This window comes from Dendroctonus ponderosae, unplaced genomic scaffold (genome assembly GCF_020466585.1).
Source record: "Dendroctonus ponderosae isolate FM_Combo_2020 unplaced genomic scaffold, Dpon_F_20191213v2 Dpon_F_20191213_40, whole genome shotgun sequence".
Classification (NCBI taxonomy): Eukaryota; Metazoa; Arthropoda; class Insecta; order Coleoptera; family Curculionidae; genus Dendroctonus; species Dendroctonus ponderosae.
Window position 1 is genome coordinate 1 of NW_026018612.1, and position 27,809 is coordinate 27,809.

General features: G+C 34.0%; 3 protein-coding genes across 11 annotated transcripts; 1 reads left to right on the plus strand and 2 right to left on the minus strand.

Annotated features, from left to right (window-relative positions):
• Positions 1-359: 359 nt before the first annotated feature.
• LOC125504345 (fatty-acid amide hydrolase 2-like) lies at positions 360-5,386 on the minus strand (the record flags this gene model as incomplete). 2 transcript variants are annotated; one of them, XM_048666197.1, is given in 4 exon segments in its annotated part: positions 360-546; positions 605-856; positions 2,292-2,395; positions 5,007-5,386. In XM_048666197.1, coding segments are annotated over 3 exon segments (526 nt in total), but the record flags the coding sequence as incomplete, so codon positions are not given.
• Positions 5,387-5,954: 568 nt separating this feature from the next.
• On the minus strand, positions 5,955-12,678 carry LOC109546189 (ATP-dependent Clp protease ATP-binding subunit clpX-like, mitochondrial). Of its 2 annotated transcripts, none has more exons than XM_019917051.2 (11): positions 12,239-12,678; positions 9,320-9,548; positions 9,051-9,225; positions 8,868-8,994; positions 8,474-8,635; positions 8,288-8,419; positions 8,136-8,229; positions 7,877-8,072; positions 7,658-7,825; positions 7,376-7,597; positions 5,955-6,617 (listed from the first exon to the last, which is right to left on the minus strand). In XM_019917051.2, exons 1-11 carry the CDS (start codon positions 12,312-12,314, stop codon positions 6,450-6,452), a joined length of 1,749 nt encoding a protein of 582 aa, XP_019772610.1. In that variant the 5' UTR covers positions 12,315-12,678; the 3' UTR covers positions 5,955-6,449. The 2 variants fall into 2 exon arrangements, with proteins under 2 accessions (XP_019772610.1, XP_019772609.1); XM_019917050.2 differs by having other exon boundaries at positions 8,474-8,653.
• A 212-nt stretch (positions 12,679-12,890) lies between these two features.
• On the plus strand, positions 12,891-27,710 carry LOC109546159 (spectrin alpha chain). Of its 7 annotated transcripts, none has more exons than XM_019916999.2 (38): positions 12,891-13,044; positions 15,931-16,117; positions 16,176-16,311; positions 16,373-16,572; positions 16,632-16,767; positions 16,825-17,022; positions 17,080-17,237; positions 17,297-18,096; positions 18,149-18,559; positions 18,752-18,936; positions 18,998-19,233; positions 19,288-19,451; positions 19,500-19,615; positions 19,671-19,805; positions 19,864-20,018; positions 20,076-20,226; positions 20,284-20,513; positions 20,571-20,724; positions 20,779-21,060; positions 21,251-21,292; positions 22,272-22,480; positions 22,598-22,982; positions 23,039-23,193; positions 23,251-23,501; positions 23,557-23,802; positions 23,861-24,102; positions 24,164-24,297; positions 24,484-24,700; positions 24,761-24,845; positions 24,907-25,027; positions 25,085-25,304; positions 25,386-25,648; positions 25,821-25,844; positions 26,077-26,189; positions 26,247-26,396; positions 26,454-26,624; positions 26,692-26,858; positions 27,234-27,710. In XM_019916999.2, the coding sequence occupies exons 2-38, from the start codon at positions 15,975-15,977 to the stop codon at positions 27,360-27,362; spliced, it is 7,314 nt and encodes a 2,437-aa protein (XP_019772558.1). In that variant the 5' UTR covers positions 12,891-13,044; positions 15,931-15,974; the 3' UTR covers positions 27,363-27,710. The 7 variants fall into 7 exon arrangements, with proteins under 7 accessions (XP_019772558.1, XP_048522155.1, XP_048522156.1 ...); XM_048666198.1 differs by having other exon boundaries at positions 19,677-19,805; XM_019916998.2 differs by lacking the exon at positions 12,891-13,044 and adding an exon at positions 15,704-15,789.
• The last annotated feature ends 99 nt before the right edge of the window (positions 27,711-27,809 follow it).

A 27,809-nucleotide genomic window follows, 5' to 3' on the forward strand; every position in this document is an offset into this window, starting at 1 on the left:
AAGGACAATTTAAGTAGCCCGAAAGAGTAGCAAATAAACCTACCAACCCATAGACGGGGAGGCTTCAAGAAAGCTTAATCTGTGTGTCAGACTCTGCATGTTTTGTGGTTAATAATTATTTGTCTTCTGAACGATTAAAATTTGAAAAAACGGAAAATTAATAATTAATAATACGAATGGAGACTTTTCACCAAATACTCATTCAACCAAGCTCTACATAAGTTCAGAGAAAGTCTTCATAATTTGTTTTTGTTGATTAAAATTTTACTTGCGGGTTTTTTTTGCAAATGTATATTTGCTTAGCACATGTTGAGCAGATAGCAGATATATTTTTGTTGGTGCTCCCATCAAATACTTACCCAGTAATGGATAATCTTGCTCAATTGCAGCTTCATCTTCCAAAAAGTTATTCGCTGAAACCTTGGCGTCAACTTGTCTCGCATCTTCCAAAGCTTCTTCAAACCTAGATTCTACTATAGCGTTAAGCATCGGATTTACTTCGTTGATTCTCGATATGTACGCTTTCAGGACTTCTTCTGCAGATAGCTGGAATGTATTAATTTACCGGAAGGTTACCAACATGGATGGGTTTTCGATGGAGTACCTCTTTTCTTCGAATTTTTCTAGCCAAGTCAACAGCGGGTATTCGCAAAATTGGATCAGTTACAGGAGAGCATTTACTACGTGTTTGAAACATCCGATATAAAAACACAGGAGCATAAGCAACATTTAGCACTTTAATCAGCAGGTAAACGGTAACCCGCAAAGACTTGGCGTACAAAGGTAATTTAGGTTGATGCCCATCAGCCAAAGTTCCCAATTGTGAGGATGATTTGCCATTTTGATGGATTGGAGCCTAAAACATTCATAAAGTAATTAAATAAATAGTTTATGGATCTGGATATATGCAATAGTTCGAGTTATTGAAGGCTAAATAAATATAACATATTCTGTAAAAAATAAAAAACGTATCGCATAAACTCTAGCGTTAATACGTTATGTATACGACATAAACCATGGAAAGTTATTTAATTACTTACTTATTATTGTTATAATGATTCTGATGAATAAAAATAATTAATGATAAAATGTGGACCTCAATTGCAATACACAATTGCGCAATTGTTTGCAGATAAAGTAAATAAACAAATTGTTGTAATTTTGATATATGGAATTTGTATCGGAAACATTGCCGGACACCTAAATTGAAACATAAAAAGCCGCCTATGCTCCGCGATAAGCCAAAAGCGCTCTTTTTTAAATACAGCTTAAAGTTTTAACACCAAAAATATGAGTTAGAGGTAATGTTCACATATCAACATTTTTTTTAAATAATTATTTTAAATGGCCATATCGACCACACAAAAAAAATTCTCGACCGCAAATAAAACAGTTTCTACACTTATTGAAAACTACATTTTCAGAACTGAGCTAATTTTACAAAGTGGATGAAGAAATTTTCTAAAAATGATGATTTTGTGATTGCTTTCAACTACTTTTCGATAAGAATTCTGAATCTCTATAGAAGTAGCTATTTGGGAGAATAAATAAATAATAAAAATTGTTTCGCTAACTGAAATTTTGTATGATTCACATTAAGCAGATAAAATTGGTCTTGAGGAAACAGAATGGAAGGTTGCAAGTCGACTGGGTTATTTATGATCGGATCTTAAAAAAAAAACTTTTCTAGACTAAATTTAATAAAAACAGACTAATATGAGTTAAGCAAAACATTACTAAACAAGAAAATAAGGGCTAAACTCTAATATTATCAATTCCAGAGTCGGTCCAGAGGAGAAGCGAGTAGCAGGACAATCAAAATTGGGTCGTCCCGTCTTTTCATCAAACGGGATCTCCGTAAGGTTAGACAATTTCTGACACAATTTCCAAAATTCTGCAATCTTGATGATTTGGATTGAGTCCCAAGACAAAACAACACTATTTTTCAAGTTTATACAAATTGGAAAATGTAAGAAGTGAGAAAATGTCTAAATTGTAAAAGCAATTACATTTTCTTGGCGTCTGTTTTGCCAAACACTCTGTACCATTAATGTTTAATTAGGCGATAGCTCACAACAGATTGCACTGACGGCAGTTTGGATATTTCGATTTACTCAAAAGAGTATAATTATTCCTGTTAATCCGCAAGAAGCTAATCGACAACTAAAAGCGCCCTTTTTTCTTGAAAACAGATTAGCAGGCAATTTTCCACCAGATTATGTTGCTTTTGGATACAGCCAGATGTTGCATGACTTAGGAAATGCGAATGATATGTATACATTATCATTTACCTCAGAATTCTGTTCTTTTAATAAATTGTCGGTGTTCTTGCCTTCAGTTGAAACATTGCCCTTGCTAAAAATCGTCGGTTTGTCCATGGTGATTGATAGAACAACTAAAAATATACTTAATAATATTTTATGGGTATGCACATTAAAGATAATGCTAAAACTATTTTCGTGTGTAAGTGGGAAAATAATATATGTTTTATCTATTATTATTAACAAAGCAAAGATTAATAATAAATACCGTTCTTATATTTGATGAATACGTACAGTTTGCCTTATTTGCTTAGCAACTTGAAATTAAAACAGGATTTAACAGAAGGATTATTCTGCGATATATTCGGGTACGCACAGTTAACATACTCCGTAGATGAAAATAAAACACGTTTGCAAACAAGATTTAATGTTTGCGCAGAGGAGACATCGAACTAATAATATTAACAGTGGGACAATTAATTGCTATACATGTTGAACTACGTATGCCGCTATACAAAGTTAATTAAGAGCAGTCTCATTATATATATTTGTTCTATTCGCAAATTTATTTCTGGTTATCAATGCTTATCGCGAAGATAAATACGCTTTTTTTAAACTGTATAAAAATGAAAGTTCAACATTCGTATTAAGCATATTTATGTATTGACTACATAACTTTCAAATATTTAATGATTAATTCTTGTTCTTTAGCGCATTAAAATGTCTGGGTGATTAAGAAAAAAGGAAAAATATTTTTTTTTAGATAATAATTTCACTTTAAGACATATATGTATTTATTGTATACAATTGTGTAATTATATGAGATGTTCTCCGTTAAGTAGTTAAGCACAAATTTTACAGATAATGCGACCTCATTTGAAATTGGCCTCATTCGTTATAATCATAAGTAAGTAAAATCATTTATGGAACTAAAGAAATCGATTATGTTTGGCAGAGATCTGAAATGCGAAATATTTTTTTTCTTATGCAAATAGTTTTAGCAAACTGATTCTAAGGGTCACTTATACAGCGTCGTCCAGTGTCCACGTCCACTATTAAAGCTTTGAGTCCCACGTAGAATCGAAAATAATACGAGTTTGCTTATACCTAGTTGTTAAAAGCATTATAAAAGCAAATAAAACTATATATACAAATGCGAAGTAATAAGTAACAATGTTTAGCAAAAAAGTCCAATACATTAACTAATTGCATACCAAAGGTTGGAAATTTTTAAATAATGAAATAAGGATATTTTAATTGTTCAATCGCTAAGTTGAATTTATTTAATCTGCCAAAAGAAATTAAAACTTTAATTTGTTAATTCTCACTTGAAGACCTGGTAGGATATTTTAAATAGCAAAACATCTTTTTTGAACGCAGTTAACGCCTGCACAATTCTACACACTTTGATAATTATTTTTAATTTCAACACCTCGTATTTTTAACACAGCATTTTTCGAATATAGTTTATAAAGCAAACTCACATTATCGTGCTGTGCCAAAAGTATTTCAAAAGTTATGACCAAATTAGCCCACAAAAGCAAGCAATTTGAAACGCCTACAATCTCGCGAACAAATAACAAGTTCAGAAACAGCCAGAAACTTTCACAAATAGAGTAGATTTTATTACTGTACCCGTAGGACCTATATTGTATTCTAATAATTAATTGAATAAAAACTGAATTTATATCCCATTTGTGTACTCGTCTATTTCGGATGAAGTAGTTAAAGATTTTTTGACCAGTGTAAAACGGACTGATTGTAAACAAGGTCAGCAACTTATTCAAGTTGTAATATTTTAAAATTTGGCATAATATATCTTATACAATATCGTAATATTTCAAAATACATCTAAAGCAATCAAACAGCAAGAGTTTGCCAGTAAGAAAAACGAGATACCGACTGTAACTGTTTAAAATATAGAGTTCCATGCAAGGATTAAATAATCGATTAACGCTTCGTGACAATTGTAATTTTATAACTAAATATTCTGATTGCACAGAAAGACGGATGTAGGACAATAGCCTTTTTTGATAAGAAATACAGAGTTTTACTGCTTACTACTATTATTTTAATAAATTAAATGGGTATAAATATTTTTAAAACTATGTGAACTTGTGGAGTTTAAAAACAAAAATATCGCCTTAAAATTTGAATTACTTAGGAACATCACAAACAATCTCATTAACAAATGTTGAACAAAAAAATATATTTCTTTTATAATGAGTTTCTGGTGAATGTTTATGTTTGAAATTTTAAAGTAAATGTATAATAATAATACAACTTGTGATTACAATAATGTGAAAAATTATTTGTAAGTAACGACTACTGATTCAAATTAATTTATTTTAATATCATGAAGAAGAAACTTAATACATGATATAGATAGAACACTTGCATATTCTTATTAATGGTACAAAAATTCCTACTACTAATTCTATTTTATTTTAAAGTAAATTTTGTAGAAATGTTTCGGATTTAATGCAAAACCCATTGGAATGCCATACACTTACCAACCGTAAAGCTTTCTTCACTAACGGGTTTTCGGCCAGACAAATGTTCGCTACTCAAACTGCTAAAGGTTAATAAAATCACATAATGTGAAAGCAAATGGCGAATTTGTTTTATTTATAAAATATCAAATAATAAACAATAAAACACATATTTTTGTGGATTTTGGTACTACCTACACTATTTTCTCTAATGCTAACTTTGTTAAATAAATATAAAACATTTACAACATACCTATAAGCTCAATCAATAATTTTCAGCACTAAAACACAATGCGATCCGCCTGTTAAGGTGACCCCGACGAAATTAAATATTCAGTAGCAATAATTAATTACTAAAAATTGCCATTCTGAAACGTAGTTGGTACACTTAAAACAATGTCGAATATCCAGCTAAAATACAAGATTTAAAAAAACACTAAAGTATTTACTTGTACCGCTGCTTATCAACCGCACACTGCAAGTACCGTAAAACTCGTATAAAGCATGTGCTTTTTCAGATACAGGTTGCATTGCTGTACAAGGGACGTGCAAAATTCGATTTGCAGTTATTTTACTTAAGAAGCTACAAGCGACTTTCACTTAAACATTTATTGTCTTCTCTCTACTGTATCATATGGAGGAATACTTTTCAAAACGTTGTCAAACAGATTGGTTCGCTTATTGGTTCCCCAATTTTTTTTAATTTAAAAAAATATTAGTAAAATTATTAACCACAAAAATGAACAATTAAAACACTAAAAAGTTATGAACTCAATTTGATCTCAAAAGGTTTGAAACTGACATTGTTATCAAAAGTTTCTACATTGCGGAAGAATAAGTTGTAACAACACTTACATTTTAAAAAAGCACGAGAATGAAGAAAGAAATAAACCAAACAGCCATACAATTGCAATATATTTTTGCGTATTCGAACACTATTTTTTCAGCAAATATAATTTTTAATAAAACGATAAATTAAATTCATTATTGTCAAGGTAACTTACTTATTTCCGATTTTTTAATTTTAAATTTAGAATTTAATTATACCCTACACCGGATGTGACTAGAAAGGGTTTTAAGCAATCAATCTATGAGCAAACAAGGAATTTATATATAACTCATATTCATATGTGAATCGATCACATTGGAAATCAATACACAATTGATTACAGCAGATCTAAAGATCAAAATAAAACTACAATAACAATTAAATTATTTTTATTAACTTTTTCTCCGAAAAGTTTAGTCTACTAGAAACATCACAATAATAACAACTGACTTCTGAGACAGTTTCGCAGTTTTTATTTGCATTTTCGTTAACTTTATTAAAATAAAGCTTTAAATAAAATAATGTTTATCAACAGAATGCTTACCCCTAATAAAAAGAATTCTTTATCGTCACCGACATATTACCGAATTAAATACTATCATAATTAATAATAGGGGAAAAATAATGTTGACGATGAAGCTGTAAAAATTTATTGACATGCTTTATAGACCATTAAGTGGCAGTGTCCCAGGTTACCTAATTTTTCCAATACTATTAAATTTGATAGTAGAATACAATAAACTTGAAAAGTAGATCACTGATATTATTTTACATCAAACTTCAAGCGTTTTTTTAACAAAATGTTAATTCTTGCTACTTACAAGCCGAAATACAATTTCATGTTTAAATATGCAACTCTCCAAAATATCATTGCTTTAGCCTAATAGTAGCATTTATTTCATCTTCTTCTGTTACCTCGGTAGTCGATTTGACGTATGTGGGTTGGCTTTTTCCTCGTACGCACTCATCAGTTACGTGAACTTCGGAAATACCTGCTCCAGGCACCTCAAACATGGGTTCCAACAACAAAGTTTCCTAAATAACATTAAACCTTGTACGTGCGAATATAACTGTTCGAGCCAAAGTTCAAAGCATATCAAGCAATTTTTAATTTAAAACTGTCAATTTTTCTTTCAATTTTACTTGAACAACATAAAAAAAATTATTATAAATTGATAGTATAGATATATAAGTAGCTAAATACTTTAACATTTCCCAGTCAAATGGTAAAATATTGATATTTCCAAAATGCCTTTTTATATTTAAAACAAATATGTTAAACCTTTCTTTGTATAATGATCTTCTATGAAACAGTTCATATATTATTAATAAGCTAAATTATTCAGTCTACTGTGATAAAAACAATAAATACACGCAATAAAAATAATAAATAAGATGACAAAACAAATATGTAGTAACAGTGGCAATCAAAAACATTATTGAAGCTGATAAACACATCAGTCCGCACAATAAGCCCTAACAAGGGGAAACATAAAGAAATGTAACAGTAATTTTGGAATGTTTTAAGAAAATCATAAGTGCTTTAGAACAAAAATATATATAAAAAATGTAAGTTATAAAATCGGGTTTAGCTAAAGGAGTGGAAAACAATGAGATTTTAAAAATTTTTATTTGGGCATTTTATTTAAATTACAAAATATTGCGAAGGCAGCTGGAATAATATGAATTTAATTAGTATATTTCATAATTAGTAAACTCACTTGCTTTACCTATATTTTCAGTTGTTGCTGCATATCTTCGACCGAAAGTAGTAACAAAATTCATCCACTTACCATTATTGCCCTCAATCCTCTTGCTCCCGTTTTCCTGTCCATAGCTTGAGAAGCTATCGCATTGAGAGCATCTGATGTAAACGAAAGCTGACACTGATCCATCGCCAATAGCCTCTGGTACTGGGGAATGAGTGCGTTATTCGGCTCCGTCAATATTCTCACCAACATTGACTGGTCTAAGGAGTGGAAAGGCACCAACACTGGAAACCTGCCGACGAACTCCTGGACATTCAATGAACAACAAATTATTATCAGTCAAGAGAATCAACCCTTAATGGTTACCGGAATCATTCCGAAATCAATGAGATCTCGCGCTTGCACCTGCCTTAAAGCCTGGTCCTTTTCCAAATTTTCTTCCTCGGCACTTTGGGTTGATGAATGAAGAGTAGCCTCTTGAGCTACTGCTCGTCTGCCCTGTCCAGCTGTGACTGGCGCTCCGAAACCTAAGTACTGTAAATCAAGACAATTAAAACCAGTTTTCATCCATCTAGCCTTACTTACATTTTCGTTATTTCGCCTCTGAATCAACCTTTCTAAACCGTTGTAAGCTCCACTAGCTACAAAAAGAATATTCGTAGTATCAACTTGAATAGTTTCGCCACGCAATTTCCGAGGCGAGTTTCTTTCAGGAACATTCACTATAGTGCCTTCCAACATTTTTAGCATACCTTGCTGTACACCTTCACCACCAACATCCCTAAATAAAAACAACTCGTGTCGTTGAAGTCGTTTAGTTTGAGGACTAATTCACAAATCTCACCTTAATTGATGTATGCCGGGCACCGCTCCGATTTTATCTACTTCATCAAGAAACACAATTCCAATTTGTGCTTTCTCAACACTGTAGCCAGCATCTGAAACAAACATTTTATTAAATAGCCATTAACAATTAAATTCGATTTCACTAAACACCTTGGAGTAGCTTTCCAATAACGGATTCAATATCCTCCCCTACATAACCGGCTTGTGTTAAAGTTGTACAATCACAAATGGCAAAAGGAACATCTAGGCACTGAGCAATAGTCTGAGCTAAAAGGGTTTTTCCTAGAACAATAGATTATTAATGAAAGCACTTGATTGAAAAATGTAGAAAATTACCCGATCCAGTAGGGCCCAGCAGTAAAATGTTACTCTTCTCCAACTTCAGCTCATGTGTAGTTCGGTCCAAAATATCAGAGCCGATTGCGCTTTGCGAAGTAGTCTTGGTGTAGGGCGGCTCTGTAGGACTAAAACTAAGCCCAATAGGAGCCTGCCCCATGCCTGTTATATGGAGCAAATCTGCGGTTAAATGAAATAAAAAAACTGTTTCAGAAAGCATGATTTCAAATTTAGGAAGAAGCGTTACATCTATTGTACAAAATAAAAACACTGATAGTGAAAACAGAAACCATGCAGAATTTTTTTACATAAACAAAGAAAAACGGGCAACTATTACAGTTATAATTTGCGTGGTTCTCATTTTGAAAAACTTTCAAAAAGCTAAATATTTTACCTCGATGAGTCATATTTTGATGAGGTCCTTGTTCCATCACAGACATATCCTGTCTGCTGTTACCTAGTTGATTGGGAGTGTTGTTGTATATCCTTTTGTAATGATTGTATACTGCTACAGATAAAACCTGCAGCAAATTAGCAAATATTAATATATACAGTTTTTTTACTTAGTCAAGCACACCTTTTTGGCATATTCCTGCCCGACCACATGTTTGTTCAAGTACTCATAAATCTTCTTAGGCGGTGGTGGAGGTTTCCTGTATTGACCATTCTTCAGGTCTACGCCCTCTTTCTTTTTGCTATCAACCTCGCTCAGTACCACAAAGAAATGGTGGCATTTCTCGCACTTTACAAATCTGAAATAAACTGTAGATCAATCCAAAGAAGTTGTCGATAATTGACGTTGAAAATCCCATACTTTACAATTAAACTAGATAGATATCTATTTACCTCGTAGAGCTAACAAAAGTCTCTACATGCGTACACGGATCGCCACATTTCGGACATGAGAGGGTGTTTTTGTTTTTGCCATTTCCTCCTCCACTGGCAGTGGAACTACTTGGAGGTTGAGTAGTGCTGGTAGGCGGTTCTCCAGCTCCAATAGTTTTCGAAAGTACAGCAGTAGTGGATATGTTTTTACTTGGGAGTTGTTGTTTTAAGTATATGGCAGACAAGAGACCTGAGAAATCACGATATGTATTTTTATACTCTAGATTTATTTTTTTTAATTTTTAGTAGGTATAATTAGTAGATATTTTGGCTATCGTTAATTAATATTAGGTATTTAGAAATCAAATCAGTATTTTTCGGGGTTGTATTATTTCAACTTGCTTTAAGTTGTGTACGTAAATTCCGAGTGCAATAAAGATACGGTCAAGGGTTAAATTTCCTCCAAAATAAATAAAAAAGAACAATGATATAAATCATAACAGCAAACATACAATGAAGCAGTTGCATCAATAGGAGATCGAATAAGTTGTATCAAGTCCAATGTCTCAAAAATATCAGAGAGAAAGGTCAGGCACATAACACAAGCTCATTATTTTTAAACCGGCTCATTACTAGTATACTATTTTGATATGAGAAGTTTTTTGGAAGTGTATAAACATTATTGTTTGGCTGCAGCTTTAATGTGCTGAGAAATACGCGCTTGATTTGAATTAGTTTGTTAAGCGTAGGCTAAGTTAACTTCAAATTACTATGCCAACTATTATTTAGATATATTAATATTTTGATCATAGAAACAATATTGTGCCCAACGGTTTTCATGAACATCTGAAAGGATGTTGAATAACACTAAACAACTTTTCTCAATTTCTCATTATTTAATTAATTAATGGATTACTCATTTAATTTATTCAATAAACACTTATTGACTTTGAGCACGGACTCGTAAAAATAAACTGTTTTCATCTCGCTCTATAGGTATAAACAAAAACATTGATTATGCCAAGAACTTTAATTTCCACGTCACTAATAAAGTATTACACAATGTATTTGGCTGTCAACCAAACTGACGAAAACGATAATTTTAAAGTTATTATTTTCAATTTTTATAAATTTCCACTTTTTTATATATAGCTTGCAGTTAGCCCACTGTTTATCAATGTGAAATAGATGTCATTGTTTTAACAATTTTGCAATATTAATACTTACATTTTTATTTATTTGAATAAATTTGAAAATTTAGTGTATATTTTTCAATTAACTGTAAAACCATATAAGTATTGCTTCGGGTTTTTCAATGTCATACTTTTTCCTGTATTGGAATGTACGTCTAACTACTAATAAGAAGAAAATTAATCTGCAAAGAGCAATCTATTTTTCGATGTACATGAAAACAAGCATATATAATTAAGAATAAGTTCGATTTGAAAGAAGATTATTCGTTCTCATTGAGCCAGAATAAATTGCTTACACTGAAATATTACAGTTACGCCACAGGTAGATATAGAAAAATCCTATTCAGCTGTAATTGCATGAGTAAGTGTGTCAGTATAATAAACAACGGTAAATTCAAACCAATGAATATTCGACTTTTAAAAGCAAACATAATCAGTATTGAAAACTATGTAAAACTATAAAAAGATAAAAGCCAGTTTTATTTAACTTATTGATTCGTTAAACTCGTAATTTATCTCTTTGAGTGCGCCCAGGGATAAATTAATTCCTTTCGTTTTTGAACATTGCATATTACGCCCAAATTTTCAATTGTTGCTCTACTCGTTTTATTAGTTTTCTTTTTCGGCTACAAATACTGTGTTGTATTCAGTTTCGTGTGCCTGTTCTTGTGCGCGTTCTGAATTAAGTTTGTAGTTTTTCAATATTTTTGCGTTTTCCTTTTAAATTTTGCTCCTTGGACCAATTTAATTCTAGATCTGATAACTCTTTGCAGTTTTCTTCTTTTACACTAGCTTGCTGCTTCCATTACAATACGTTTCAAGTTCTCTTTCTTGAGCTGGTCTATGCTAAATCATCAATAATTCTCTTATGACGTTGATTCTTATTACTTGAGTACCTGAATGTTGAAATTTTTGTCTGCTTGTAATCTTCTCTAGTCTATTACATATCTTCTCTACTATTCATTCATGTGATTGTTGGTCTGTCATACTTACTAACTCGCATCAGCGTGTAGATGAGCTTTACCCACAAGATTTGATTGCATTTTTGCAACAATATCCAATGAAAATTGATGTATAAAAGTAGATTCAACAGTAATCAAATTGTATAAAAGATTGCACGTATGTTGCACTTGCTACCAAATACTTTTTGAAAGTTTTTTAACTTAACTAAACTTAAAATAAAAAATTTGTTAAAATTTAGGCAAATTATCACCAAGTGCTGAATTCGCACAGTAAATTAGCATTCACAGATCAGAAACGTGTTTTCATAATATTAGTGGCATTGGTCCTGAATAGCGTTTAGTGTCAAGGCTCAGATTATAAAAAAACCTGTTTTTAGAGAACATTTAATATTTTATCATATGGCTTAAGAAAATTTATATTTTCACTTTTTCAGATAAAGTAGGTAAATAAATGTTTGACAAAATAAAGACAGTTTTGTTTGTTTCATATGAGATCATTTCTGTTGTGGCGGTTCTTACGTGCATTTTATATAATACTTTAGGCTAGTTCACCTTGATTGCATAAATATGTTAATAGCATGTAAATATTTCCCAGACAACATTTAAGGTTTCAGTGGGATTTTAAAATAGTAAATATAATACTACTAATTTGAGATCCACTGTGCCAAACATTACAATAATAACATTAATCGTCACGATCACCAACAAGGTGTTCAAGCTGTTTACAAAAAAATACAAGCAAATTAAAGCGCAATTAAAATATACTAGGTGTATTTTGGACTAACCTTGTTGGAACTTTGAATTTCTGGCTACAAAAGCATATTTTCCGGCTGTGGCCAAACTGCACCGAACACTAGACATCTTGAAATAAGACTCGGCAAGTCAATTGAATTTGTTTAAATTAAAACTATGAAAATCGTATGTTTTCAAACACGTAGTCCTTCAAGTTGATCAAGGTCTCAACTTGACATGACGCAACGGGCTGATAATTAAACGTTTTGTGTCCAAATTAGCTTAATTCACTCGAAGAAAAAACTGATTTCTTAATGTTGTAGATGTATATGATTTGTTGGGAGTAAAAGTCACTGGAATTTAAACTGAAACGAACGACAAAATCTTGATTTATAATGCCATTAGTGTGATGGTGTTTATTTTTGTGAATTTTGACAGATGAATAGACGTAAAGGTGACGTTAGCAGCGGCCACCACACAGAACACCTCTAAACGTGCAATATTTTGGTTTGTTTGGAAACCTGTAACGGTTTATGTAAAATAAATAATCCGTAGATGGCGCAAAAAGCGGTTTTCTTTGAGTATGATTAAGTTACAGCGTATTTTTATATCTCTGTTTTTTTCTGGCTTATTGAAATTCAATATATCTATCTTAAGTGGGCCAACTTCGTACGTTGTGTACAGAGTGAGCTGGTTAGACAATTCCGTAATTTGACACTGACAGGAAATATCTGACGTCGTCTGACAAGTATTGGGTGCGGTGAATTTTTGGAGACAAATTTATAAACATAATTCGAATTTTGATCAATTTTCCATTCATTAAAGGTGCTATATAGTGTGCAAACAACTTAACACTAGGGTAAGCTATTTGCACATAGTAATATTTCTATTTGATAAAAGTAGGTTTTACCACACCTAGCAATCGACATTATTTAAATCCTTGGTAAATTGCTATTCTATTTTTAATGTTTCTTTAATTTATGATACATAATTAAGTAGCGTTGATGTCTGAGTTTTGTTTCCAACCTTAACAGCATCTAATAGCAAAAATATATCTTTATTGACAACCTATTGCTACTTGGAATATAGAAGGAAACAGGGTGCTCTGAATCTAAATTAAATATTCTGTCGCCTTCAGGTCTATGTCCTGTGTCCGAAATACAATGCAAATGTTTGCTGTTATTGATCTATGCAGTTCTAGGCCAAACATGGAATAAAGTTCGGTTTATTCCACATTTATATCGCTGGATGGTTACTTGTTGTGCAATACCGAACTAAACCAGTGAAACATGAGGTCATAGCACTTATATTATGTCACGGTTTAAATTGGTTCTAACTGTATTTAGCCAAACGATTTTAAAATATGTCTTATTGAACAGAAGACGCTGTATCTGAAAATATGTATTAGAAGATCAGAAATGTAATCTGCCAGTTCCACTTTAAAGTAATAAAACTGCGATTTACTGCTTCATACTCTTTTTAATTTAGTTTTATTTTGATTGAAATTATTGTTTTCTACTTGGGGCTGTTTAAAATTGGCCCCGCGGAAAGCACAGTCTTCAATTTAAAAAAAAATAAACATTCATTTTTGTTTAAAATGAATATGTTTTTATTATATATATTCTTTATACATACTTAGGTATATCAAAGCCGGACGATCTGCACAAAAATAATTTATCTCCATCCTGAATCTCATATTTTTGTTAATTTATGATTTTTTATTCTTTTATAAGAAACAATTCTACGTATTAGACTTACGTATTTTTATTAATTAAGTAATAAACGTACTGATTTCTGAATGAATCAAAAGGATTATTATTGACCTGTGCAAAGACAGTACAAAGTCAATTATCTTTAATTTTTTTGTTGAGGAAATACTAAACCGGTCATGAGATTGTCTTCTTTTATATGTTCACATAGTTACATCATGGTTTTCTATTTTGCAACTTTTCTTGTTGCCTATTTACGAAACCGTTCATTTAATTAAGGTGTTTTTTAATCTCAAGTTTCGTTTCGCTTGATGCTAAGTTTCTACCCTTTTTTGGTCTATTGTTATCTATTTTTATTGTTTTTGTCTATGTATATCACCGGTAATGTTTATGAGACTTTTTATGCACAGGAACAAAATAAAATTCCTGAAAATTAAAAAGCAAAAACTTGTTTCAATTATCAATACCATCTCATCGTTAAATCAACGATATAATAAATATAATTCTCCGTATCATTCACAAGATTAGCTAAAGTGTTAGTTATATTTAGAAATGTGGCGTCCCAACGATTAAGACTCGGAAAATAAGAAAAATAGTTTTGTTATGATCGGTAACTGAACTAAGAAGTTGGAAAAATGAGGTTCTTTTTTAATTTATATTTTTGTATAATAAATTTTTAAATAAATTATACACATATTTGTTAATAATGCCATAAATATGTTATAAATTCGTACTAAACTGTTCGTAATTCGGCTCAAAAATTGATGCGAGATTTATTTGATGCATCAGTTCACATAAACTTGTGGCCATTGTGTTACGCTCTGCCTGCTTTCCCGTCTGGTGAAAGCGAGCTAATTTTTTATTAATTAACAGTACATTACAATATTGAAGTTGAATAAAAATGACTTTGTTTGGTTTGTTACTGATTGATTAAGAATACTGTTTTTAAACGTTATTTACAAGAAATAATTATTTATTGATTATACCTGTATGTCATTTGAACATAATGCGGTTCTTGGCGCAATGCCCACTGCAGAATTAAACGCAGACGAGCCTTGGATAATTGTGCAAAATCTAACTCTATTTTTTAATATAGGTATTATTAAAAGTAGGATTTAAATCATACGGCGTTAACTATTTTAGCTGTCATCGTTTTTTAGATTTATTTCAGCATCATCAGGGTATTTGATATCCGCTAGTAACGAAACAGTTTTTCTAGCTGAAAGTACGATTACATTTACAGTTGGTGAAAGAACCACATTTGTATTATCCAATAAAGTGTGGCGGTGAAATTAGCTATGTACATAGTAAAAAGAAATTGCATTAAAATGATAAATTAAAATCCACAAACGTTTACATGTAAGACTGCACGTTGTATTCAAAAGTTGAATATACTTTAATTGTTAATTTAAATTTTAAGAAAACTATTTAGTTGTTAACAGTTCCAATTATCAGTCTAACTGATAATAACTGTCCCATTTATATATGTCTGTGATAACTGTCTCGTTTTCTGCTGTAGAACAATCTGCGTCTTCTGAATATTTTGGGGTTTTAATTGCTTAGAACCTTTTATGGAAATATTCATCATAAATTTTGAAAGGACAATCTAACAATTGTAATAATCAGTTGTATTAGAGGAAATAATTGAATGTATAAGTGAGTAATCCATAAAGGTGTACATGAAATTTTGGAAAACACTTCAATGGCGATTGCAAAACCAATCTGTTATGTTCTTAGATAAAGATAGATAAATATTCGAATCATTAAATTGATAAAAATTTGACAGAGGCTATGACAAATATGATAAACGTACTTAAGCCTGGCAACTTAACTGTATAAGCAGTAATTCGGGTAGGTTACAGCCCGAAATAACCTCATTAAAGAAATATCTTAAGGTGGGCCAAGTTACACATTTTTAAATCAGTTATCATTTCTTTTTTCTATTCACTAAATTATCAACTTTTCTTTAGGCTTTAACGTTTTGCAGCATACAATGAAAATTAACTAAACATCAATTAAGTGACTTTTTTTAACAGAATACGATTAAAACCGGTAGTTCGCTGAGTTACAAAGCATCACCATGGATCAAATTCCTCCTCCGAAAGAGGTAAAAATCCTCGAAACTGCTGAGGACATTCAAGAGAGGCGTCAACAAGTATTGACTCGATACGACAACTTTAAGGCTGATGCTAGAGCGAAGAGAGAAAAGCTAGAGGATTCTAGGTAAAGAGCCTATTACATAAGCAATTTAAGTGCCATATCAACAAGTGTATCTATTCAGGCGATTCCAATATTTCAAACGAGATGCTGACGAGTTGGAATCATGGATTTTGGAAAAACTTCAAGCTGCTTCTGACGAGAGCTACAAAGACCCGACCAATTTGCAGGCAAAGATCCAAAAGCATCAAGCTTTTGAGGTAGGAATACATAATAGGAACTACATAGTATCTGTTGACTACATAGCGTTTGGTGTTTTAGGCTGAAGTTTCAGCGCACAGCAATGCGATTGTTGTGCTGGACAACACTGGACGCGAAATGATCAATCAGAACCATTATGAATCGGAAACTATTCGCCGACGACTTGAGGAGCTTCACCGTTTATGGGAGAAATTGTTATCCAAGCTCGCAGAGAAGGGAATGAAACTGCAGCAAGCTCTGGTTTTAGTGCAGTTTATCAGGTGCGCTTGGAGAGCCTGAAAATGTTACGTCTATAAATAACACGGATTTTTGCTCACAGGCACTACGATGAAGTGATGTTTTGGATCAATGAAAAGAGTGCATTTCTATCTACTGAAGAGTTCGGCCATGATCTGGAACATGTGGAAGTTTTGCAGCGCAAATTTGATGAGTTTCAAAAGGACATGGCTTCTCAGGTAGCTCGATTACTGAATAATTTGCAATAACTATGCAATTAAAAATGTCATTAATAGGAATATCGTGTCACTGAAGTCAATGAATTGGCCGACAAACTTCTGCAAGACGGTCATCCCGAAAGGGATCAAATTACCAGCAGAAAAGACGAACTGAATAGTGCCTGGCAAAGATTGAGGCAGCTGTCTATGCTGCGTCAAGACAAATTGTACGGCGCTCATGAGATTCAGAGATTTAACAGAGATGCTGATGAAACAGTAAGTGTATCATTCTAAAAGTCCAAAAAACCTAAATGTTTTTTTTGCCATTTATAGGTTGCTTGGATCTCTGAAAAAGACGTAGTCCTATCATCCGACGATTATGGCAGAGATCTAGCAAGTGTGCAAGCCCTTCAAAGAAAACACGAAGGCGTGGAGAGGGATTTGGCTGCTTTAGAAGATAAAGTTTTGACTTTGGGCAAGGAAGCTGAGAGGTATTTTGAACTGGAAAGTCACTCTTGGGCAATCAGGTGAAAATTACTTTTTGTTTTAGGCTCTGTGCAATTCACGGTGACCATGCCGAGCAGATCGAAGCCAAGCGATCTGAAATTGAAGACTACTGGCAAAGTTTAACTGCCAAAGCTAAAGAACGTCGCGAACGACTCGAAGAGTCATACGCTCTGCACCGTTTTCTCGCCGATTTCAGAGACCTTGTTTCATGGATTAACGACATGAAAGCCATAATTTCGGCAGATGAATTGGCTAAAGATGTGGCAGGGGCTGAATCCTTATTGGAACGCCATCAAGAGCACAGAGGCGAAATTGATGCTAGAGAAGATAGTTTTGCTTCCACTATTGCCGCTGGCTTAAATCTTCTGGAGAAAGGACATTATGCTAGCGACGAAGTCAAAGAAAAGCTTTCCAGCTTGGAATCCGATAAACGATCCCTAATTGCACTTTGGGATGAGAGACGTATTTTGTACGAACAATGCATGGATTTACAGTACTTCTATCGTGATACTGAACAGGCTGATACTTGGATGGCGAAACAGGAAGCGTTTCTGGCCAATGAAGATCTGGGCGATTCCCTTGACTCAGTTGAAGCTTTGATCAAAAAGCATGAAGATTTCGAAAAAAGCTTGGCAGCACAAGAAGAAAAAATCAAAGCTTTGGATGAGTTTGCTACAAAATTAATTGACGGCGAACATTATGCCGCTGACGATGTTGCTCAACGTCGAGCCATGCTTTTGGAGCGCAGGAAGGCTTTGAAAGAGAAATCTAGCCGTCGTAGGGAACTTCTAGAGGACGCATATAAACTACAACAATTCGAACGCGATTGTGATGAAACCAAAGGTAAGCTTCACCCGTTAACTAACACAATAAAACAAAATGCGTATCTGTTTAGGGTGGATAAACGAGAAACTGAAGTTTGCTTTGGACGAAAGTTATTTGGATCCCACCAACTTGGGCGGCAAAGTGCAGAAACATCAAAACTTTGAACAAGAATTGAACGCTAACAAGAGCAGAATGGAAGCAATAACTAAAACAGGCGAAGAGCTTGTAGAAGACAATCATTATGCAGCTCCCAGAATCCAATCCCGTATGGAAGAGATTGTGCAACTTTGGGAAACACTGGTGCAAGCGACTGACAAGAAAAACTCCAAACTACAAGAAGCCAGCCAACAACAACAATTCAACAGAACTATTGAGGACATTGAATTGTGGTTGAGTGAAATTGAAGGACAATTGATGTCTGAAGACTATGGAAAGGACCTTACCAGTGTGCAAAATTTGCAGAAGAAGCACGCTTTATTGGGTATGTTTTAAATAATTTATCACAACATATTTAGTGTTCTTAAAGGTGTTAGAAGCAAAAAAGCCAAAGTCAAGGTTTATTTAGAGAAATGAATCGTCAAAGTTTCGATTATTAGCTGGTGCTAACATATTTTTTCATCACAGAATAATGTAATCAACGAGAATTTCGAATTGAATGAAATTTTGTTTCCAGAATCCGACGTTGCATCTCACCAAGATAGAATTGAAGGCATTACATCTGCAGCAACCCAATTCGTTGAAAGAGGTCATTTTGATGCTGATAACATTGCTCACAAGCAGAAAGTTCTTACTGACAGATATGCCGCTTTGCAAACGCCCATGGCTATTCGAAAGCAACGACTCTTGGACTCTCTACAAGTAAGTGTTGTCGCTCTATTCAAACCGGCATTAAATTTGAAAATAAATAATTTGTGAAAAGGTGCAACAACTGTTTCGAGACATTGAAGATGAAGAATCGTGGATTCGTGAAAAAGAACCAATCGCAGCATCAACTAACCGAGGTCGCGACTTAATTGGGGTGCAAAACCTCATCAAAAAACACCAAGCTGTTTTAGCGGAAATTAATAATCATGATGCTCGTATTACTGCGGTTGTTGAAGCTGGTAGACAAATGACTGAAGACGAGCATTTTGCAAGTGATGAAATCAGAAATAGGTAAGATCAAATCAATTAATATTTCTATAGTATTACGTTATATGATTATTTCAGAGTGACTGCGTTGAGTGACCACTGGGAACATCTTAAGGAAAAATCGCAGCAACGCAAACAAGATTTAGAAGACTCCCTTCAAGCCCATCAATATTATGCGGACGCCAACGAAGCCGAATCATGGATGAAGGAGAAAGAACCCATTGTTGCCAACACAGACTATGGTAAATAAATAACATTTTCTTGTATCTTTTATTAATTTTTTTACATAGGCAAGGATGAAGATTCATCAGAAGCGCTCTTGAAGAAACACGAAGCATTGATGAGTGACTTGATCGCTTTTGGAAACACCATTGAATCCCTGAAAGAACAAGCCAGAAACTGCAGGGTAATAGCTTTGAAAAGAATAATGGTAGATACTAAAAAAATTTTGTGTTTTATAGCAACAGGAACCGCCAGTAGTTGACGTAACTGGAAGGGAAACAGTGCAAGCTTTGTATGACTACACCGAAAAATCAGCAAGAGAAGTGTCTATGAAGAAAGGAGATCTTCTGCATCTTCTCAACTCTAATAATAAGGTTAGTTAAATGTGCTATTTATTATGAAAACATTTTATTTTTCGCATTTTCGGTGCAGGATTGGTGGAAAGTGGAAATTCATGACCGCCAAGGGTTCGTCCCTGCTGCTTATGTGAAGAAAGTAGAAGCAGGATTAACTGCATCTCAACAAAATCTGATTGAAAACAGCTCGATTTCTGCACGACAACATCAAATTAACACACAATACGACAGGTTCGACTAGTTCGATTTAGTGATTTTTAACAAATCAAATACAACCATTTTTTTTAGACTCTTGTCTCTAGCTCGTGAACGCCAAGAAAAACTCAACGAAACTGTGAAAGCATACGTTCTGGTAAGAGAAGCCGCCGAATTGGCAAATTGGATCAAGGACAAGGAAATGCACGCACAAGTGGAAGATGTTGGAGAAGATTTAGAACAAGTAGGTTGTTTGGTTATATTTTCAGCTCAAAAATACGTGTTTCTGTTTCTGCCTTAGGTTGAAGTCCTCCAAAAGAAATTCGACGATTTCCAAACCGATCTAAAGGCCAACGAGGTCCGTTTGGCGGAAATGAACGAAATTGCTATGCAGCTAGTGTCCTTAGGCCAAACTGAGGCCGCTCTTAAAATCCGAACTCAAATGGAAGACTTGAACACGAAATGGACCAGTTTGCAACAATTGACCGCGGAGAGAGCCAGCCAATTGGGATCTGCCCACGAAGTTCAAAGGTGACTAAATGCATATTTAAAAAATGCCAACTAAACTTTTTAACTGCAATTATTTAGGTTCCATCGTGATGTCGATGAAACTAAGGACTGGATTCAAGAAAAAGATGAAGCACTTAATAATGACGACCTTGGAAAGGACTTGCGTAGTGTTCAAGCTTTACAACGTAAGCACGAAGGTTTAGAGCGAGATTTGGCTGCATTGGGAGATAAGGTAAGAATGAAAAAAAATTCGGCCTATTGTTACAGAATTCCTTTCGTTTTATAGATTAAACAGCTAGATGAGCAAGGCAACAGGTTGAAACAGTCTCACCCTGAACAAGCGGAACAGACTCTGCAAAAGCAAAGAGAAATTACCGAGCTGTGGACTCAACTAACTGCAAAAGCCAATTCCCGCAAAGAAAAACTGTTGGATTCATATGACCTCCAAAGGTTCCTTAATGACCACCGCGATTTATTGGCTTGGATCAACTCTATGCTGGGATTAGTAAGTTCTGAAGAGCTTGCTAATGATGTAACTGGGGCAGAAGCCCTGATTGAACGACACCAGGTAAGAGTTGTTAAGTTATTTGCTTTGTGTGTTGTTAAAATGGGAAGACAATTCGGTGTTTTCAAAAATATAATTTAAACTTGAGAAAATCCTTTTCTGACCAGAGACTTGAGCTTTATTATTTGTAGAGACTGAAATGTTTTGTTGTGCCTTTTGTGTCTGATTTTGTGTTTTTTACGGGTTGATATAGAACTACAAGGCGGAAATTGACGCACGCTATGGATATCCACAGGTAGAATCCTATCAAAAACCTCGTCCAGTGTATAACTTTACTAATATGAAAGAAAAATCTTTGTTTATATCGTAGTACAGAAAGGGTTTCCTGTTGATTTAAAAATTAACAAAGATTTTTTTACTTTTATATTTCTTGATAAATATTCTAATTTGTGTGAGCTGTTTTCTATAACCCCGCAAGTGTTAAATCAAAATGTAGTTGCTGAAATAAGTAATCCAATTGTAATTTTCATATAATTCTGAAGTTATTTAGTCTAGAAATTGTTTTTTATAACTACAGATCCATTTTGGAGACTCCATCACTATTTAATATAATTCATGAAGCAATTAAATAAATAAATATTACAGTGATTTATAACGAACGCTGCGAAAATAAGCGAATGAACTAGCAAATTGTAATATTGGCTTTTGGTGGGTTATAGAAAAATAGTTGCTTTGTCTACCCATATAGAGCACAAATGTGGTGTTGGACAGCACATTCTTCTAACTTCCACATTAGCTTATGGTGAAGGAATGTATATTAAAGTATGTGTCTGTAATATACAGGTTGATTTTAAGTCATAATCAAATGCTTGTCGATTTGGATTTTTTATCTGGTTCTACTGGAATCAAGTTATTTGCTTAATTTAATAAGTAATTTCTCTTGTGGCAAATCACAATCGCTCCTTGGCTACATATTTTCTTAACTTAATCTAAGTACCTACACAACTTGAAAACAAAAAAATATATTTCTCAACATTTTAAATAACTAAAATATGTAATTAAAGAATTAAAAATTTAAAAGGAATTAAATTGTCTTTCTAGTGTAAATTTCTTTATAATATGACCTGCAAAATCACACCCTCAAATATTGACATGACATTAAAAACTTCCTTTCTGAAACTCAAGGCTTTTTAGAACAAATATGTAAATATGTCCTAACATTTATATGTGACTAATCTTTGTTACATTTCAACCGGTAATTTTTGAACAACCAGGAACATCGTACAGAAATTGATGCGAGAGGTGGTACTTTCCTCGCTTTGGAACAATTCGGTCAACAGTTGCTGAACTCCAATCATTACGCCTCTCCGGAAATTCAAGAGAAGCTAGAACAACTTAATCAGGCTCGTGCCGACCTTGAAAAAGCGTGGATCGACCGTAGGCTGCTTCTGGACCAAAATCTGGAATTAAATCTATTCTATAGGTAAAAAAAAGGCATCTACTTTTATCGATCAAATTTGTATTTGCTGAGATTTGATTCGATGGATTGACTAATTAAATTATCAATTATTTGTTTAAATGTACAAATATTTTTTTTCAGGGATTGTGAACAAGCTGAAAATTGGATGAGCGACCGAGAAGCATTCTTAGCGTCTGACGAAGTTGATTCCAATGGTGATAACGTGGAGGCTTTGATTAAGAAGCACGAAGACTTTGACAAAGCCATTAATGCGCACGAAGAGAAGATCGGCACTTTGCAAACATTGGCTGATCAACTTATTGCCAGACAACATTATGCTTCGAAACCGATTAATGACAAACGTAATCAAGTCCTGGAGAGATGGCACCATCTGAAAGATGCTCTTATCGAAAAACGTTCAAAATTGGGAGAAAGCCAAACTTTACAGCAATTCTCCAGAGATGCCGATGAAATCGAGAACTGGATCGCCGAAAAACTGCAATTGGCTACTGAAGAAAGCTACAAGGTAAATATAAAATTGATTTCAGGACTACGTTTTAATTATAAATATTTTACTTTCAGGACCCAGCTAATATTCAATCAAAGCATCAGAAACATCAAGCCTTCGAGGCTGAACTGGCAGCTAATGCTGATCGTATACAGAGTGTTCTTGCTAATGGTGGTAATTTGATTGATAAGAAACAATGTGCGGGTTCTGAAGAAGCCGTCAGAAAGAGGTAGAATTTGACGCGTTCTTTCATAACACTGTTACTATTGTCTGTTCCAACGTCTAGGCTTGAATCTATTGCCAATCAGTGGGAATTCCTCACCCAAAAAACGGTAGAAAAATCCATGAAATTGAAAGAAGCCAACAAACAGCGCACTTACATTGCCGCAGTCAAGGACTTGGACTTCTGGCTTGGTGAAGTAGAAAGCTTGCTAACCAGCGAAGATGCTGGACGAGATTTAGCTTCAGTGCAAAATCTCATGAAGAAACATCAGTTGGTCGAAGCCGACATTCAACATCATGAAGATAGAATTAAAGGTTGGTGTTTATTTACGGAACACTGATTATTATTATTCTTAAAATTGTCTTCCAGATATGAATGACCAAGCCGATTCATTAATTGAATCTGGCCAATTCGATACCGCATCCATTCAAGAAAAGCGTCAGTCGATCAACGAACGATACGAACGAATTAAGAACTTGGCAGCTCATAGGCAAGCTAGGCTTAATGAGGCCAATACTCTACACCAATTCTTTAGAGATATTGCTGACGAAGAGTCCTGGATCAAGGAGAAAAAGCTCCTAGTAGGAAGCGATGATTATGGACGTGATTTAACTGGTAGGTTAATCAATTAAAATGTTGTCTTTTTGTCTTAATAAATGTTTGCTTTTTGTAGGTGTCCAGAATCTAAAGAAGAAGCACAAGCGTCTTGAAGCAGAACTGGCCTCTCATGAACCTGCCATTCAAGCAGTTCAAGAAGCAGGTGAAAAACTCATGGACGTCTCCAATCTCGGTGTTCCAGAAATCGAGCAACGATTGAAAGCTTTGAATCAGGCTTGGGCTGAATTGAAGCAATTTGCTGCCACCAGAGGACAAAAATTGGACGAAAGTTTGACTTATCAGCAATTCCTTACTAAGGTATGTTGTTCAAACGATCGCATTAAAGTCGGGAAATTTAATATGTTTGATTGTTGCATAGGTTGAAGAGGAAGAGGCCTGGATCAGTGAGAAGCAGCAGCTTCTTAGTGTTGAGGATTATGGCGATTCAATGGCTGCCGTTCAAGGGTTGCTGAAGAAACATGATGCCTTCGAAACCGACTTCCAAGCCCACAGGTTTGCATTGAAATTGTATTAAAATTTATTTTAAAAAGATGCAAATTATAATATTGTTGATATTTACCATACATTCATGTTTTCTACATCTTATATATGAATCAATAAGACAACATATGAATACTTATGCATTTATACACCTAAGAACTTAAACCTCAGACAAGAAAGTAAAAGTATTGTTCGCAGGGGACGATGCAAAAATATATCCGATGAAGGATCTCAACTTGCTGCTGCTGGAAATCATCACGCCGATAGTATAAATCAACGCATTCAACAGCTGCAGACCAAGTTAGACCATTTGGCTGCTCTGGCATCGAGACGAAAGGCCAAACTGGTAGATAACTCTGCTTACCTACAATTTATGTGGAAAGCCGATGTTGTTGAGAGCTGGATTGCTGATAAGGTAACTAGCGCGTGTCTCCACTAGAGTAAATCGTTTGAAACGCATTTGTTTATTGTCAAGGATGCGCACGTGAACAGTGACGAGTATGGACGAGATCTATCTTCAGTTCAAACTTTGCTTACCAAGCAAGAAACATTCGACGCTGGTAAGATAATTACTTCTTATTAAAGTGAGCTGCTTATTCAACCAACTTTGTAAATTGTCAGGTTTAACTGCCTTTGAACATGAAGGCATTCAGAATATCACAGCTTTGAAGGACCAGTTAGTAGCGTCAAACCACGACCAGACAGCCACAATTGTGCAACGCCATGCTAACGTTATTGCTAGGTAATATTTTTTTTTCCGTAACTGAACGTAATTAAATTGTTTATCGTCTTCTCTTAGGTGGCAAAGTTTGCTATCTGCCTCAGACGTTAGGAAACAGCGTCTTCTGGGTATGCAGGAACAGTTCAAACAAATTGAAGAATTATTCTTGACCTTCGCTAAAAGAGCTTCTGCTTTCAACTCATGGTTTGAAAATGCTGAGGAAGATCTAACCGATCCTGTCAGATGCAACTCTATTGAAGAAATTCGAGCTTTGCGTGATGCGCACGCCCAATTCCAGGTAACTAGTAGTCTTTTTACAGGTTTTTCTGGATGTTCATATTTATTTCTGTTTTCTAATATGTTTTACCTTGTTTTTCAGGCTTCCCTTTCAAGCGCCCAAGCAGATTTTGATGCACTGGCCGCTTTAGATCGCCAAATAAAGTCATTTAAGGTGGGCCCCAATCCGTACACTTGGTTCAACATGGAAGCTCTAGAGGAAACTTGGAGAAATCTCCAAAAAATTATTGGGGAAAGGGATTTAGAATTGGACAAGGAAGCGCAGAGGCAAGAGGAGAATGATAAGCTGAGAAAGGAGTTTGCTAAGCACGCAAATGCTTTCCATCAATGGTTGACAGAGACTCGGTAAGTACATTCTAGGTTGAAGATCTGTTTTAACGTTTTATAGGCGCCGAAGTTGAATGAATGTGGACGGTGTGCATGTAGTTTGGGCAAGCAATAAATGAGTAATTTAAGAAAACCGGCAATTGATATTTTGAACGTGGTTGCATTGTATTTACATGAGTTATTATTTTAGTTTCCAGATTTTAGGCTGGAATGGGTAAATATTCATTGATGTCGTACTTTATGGCCATTTTTATCAGCATCTATTTTCGATCAGCTTTATTCAGTGCTTTAACTAAAAATCGCCTGTTGTAACTTTTTTCCAGTTTTACAATGCTCCATCAGTTTTTAACGGCATCTCTTAATTTGATTGCAATATGTATTTGCATGTCTATTAATTGAATTTATTACCTTTCGGAATCTGCATAAATATATTTTAATTTTTATAGAACCTCAATGATGGAAGGTTCTGGATCATTGGAACAGCAATTGGAGGCCACTAAAAGAAAGGCGGCTGAAGTTAGAGCTCGCCGGTCCGATTTGAAGAAAATTGAAGACCTAGGTAGATCAGTATTTTTCATATTATAAACAAGAAATTAATTTGTTGCATATTTTCTAGGCGCGATTTTGGAAGAGCACCTTATATTGGACAACAGATACACAGAACATTCAACTGTAGGATTAGCACAACAATGGGATCAGCTCGATCAACTGGGAATGAGAATGCAACATAATTTGGAACAACAGATACAAGCAAGAAACCAATCAGGTAATTTAAATAAAATTGCATGTAGTGAAGTAATTTGACTTTTTCTATTGATTGCAGGAGTTAGTGAGGATGCTCTCAAAGAATTCTCAATGATGTTCAAACACTTTGACAAAGAGAAATCTGGTAAACTGAACCATCAAGAATTCAAGAGTTGTCTGCGAGCTCTGGGTTACGACTTGCCAATGGTTGAAGAGGGACAACCGGACCCAGAATTCGACGCAATTTTAAGTAAGTTTACCTTTTGAAAAATTCGTTTGGACATAATTTTAATCTATTTTTTTTAATTATTTTATAGATGTAGTGGATCCGAACAGAGATGGATATGTATCTCTGCAAGAATACATGGCCTTCATGATCAGTAAGGAAACTGAAAACGTACAGAGTTCTGAAGAAATAGAAAAGGCCTTCCGCGCGATTACTGCCGGAGATCGTCCTTATGTGACAAAGGAAGAATTATACGCCGTAAGTATTCTAAGCATTATTTGTTGCTGATTTAATTGACCTGAGTTAAAGGTAAAAAAATGACTGTATTTATTCAATTAATGAGATGAATTCATTTAGCATGGTGAAAAGTAATCAGGGCAATTATGGATTTTTCTCTTGAAGTCGTGATTTTTTGTTGGTGCGGCTTATTAAATATATTGCAGTTGAATTAAAATGAATGTAATATGATTTTTAAAAAAGTAACGACCCAACGTATTTAGTAATCTTGCAATTTTAATTATTCTGCAATTGCTGAAAAAACAAATATTCGTCTATAAAAACAATTTTTTCTTTCTATCACAAGACAACTTAACATATAATATTCCCACTTTTGAAATAAAATGTCCTTTTCAGAATCTTACGAAGGAAATGGCCGATTACTGCATAGCCAGAATGAAACCTTATCTGGAGCCAAAAACAGAGCGTCCCATCGCGGGAGCCATGGACTATATAGATTTTACCCGCACTTTGTTCCAAAATTAGTGCACTCGTATTCTTTAACGCTTAAAAATATTTATGCGACACATTTAGAAGTGTATTCGTATTATTGTTGGCTTAGGCTTTAAATATATATTCAAGTGTCTTAAGTAAAGATTATTTATAATATATGTTCGAGATATTATATTAGAAATATAGAATTCATGAATTTTATGCTTATATTTGGGGCTTTGCTTTAAAACTGCCTGTTTGCATATTAATTGTGTTCAAATGGACGACAACTATTCAGTTAGTTATTGTTGAACTCGTAACAACAATTGTATTCTTTTGTACCTTATTTATTAAATAATGAACCAACTCCGAAAATAAACAACTTTTGCTTTATGAAAATTATATTTGTGTTTTATTCACAATTTACTTAGTACCAACATCTTTGATTGAAGCCGCAAAATGAATTGAAGCTTTACTGCTGAACTGGAAAGAATTAAGAAA

Excerpts from the sequence above, each read along its gene's own strand:
- LOC109546159 (XM_019916999.2), top strand. The coding sequence starts at position 15,975 with ATGGATCAAATTCCTCCTCCGAAAGAGGTAAAAATCCTCGAAACTGCT. Across the intron at positions 16,312-16,372 it reads AAAAGCATCAAGCTTTTGAG|GCTGAAGTTTCAGCGCACAG; the intron begins GTAGGAATACAT and ends TTGGTGTTTTAG. Across the intron at positions 26,625-26,691 it reads AGAATTCGACGCAATTTTAA|ATGTAGTGGATCCGAACAGA; the intron begins GTAAGTTTACCT and ends ATTATTTTATAG.
- LOC109546189 (XM_019917050.2), bottom strand. The coding sequence starts at position 12,314 with ATGTCTAGTGTTCGGTGCAGTTTGGCCACAGCCGGAAAATATGCTTTT. Across the intron at positions 8,995-9,050 it reads GGCAGGAATATGCCAAAAAG|GTTTTATCTGTAGCAGTATA; the intron begins GTGTGCTTGACT and ends AATTTGCTGCAG. Across the intron at positions 8,654-8,867 it reads TCAAAATATGACTCATCGAG|ATTTGCTCCATATAACAGGC; the intron begins GTAAAATATTTA and ends ATTTAACCGCAG.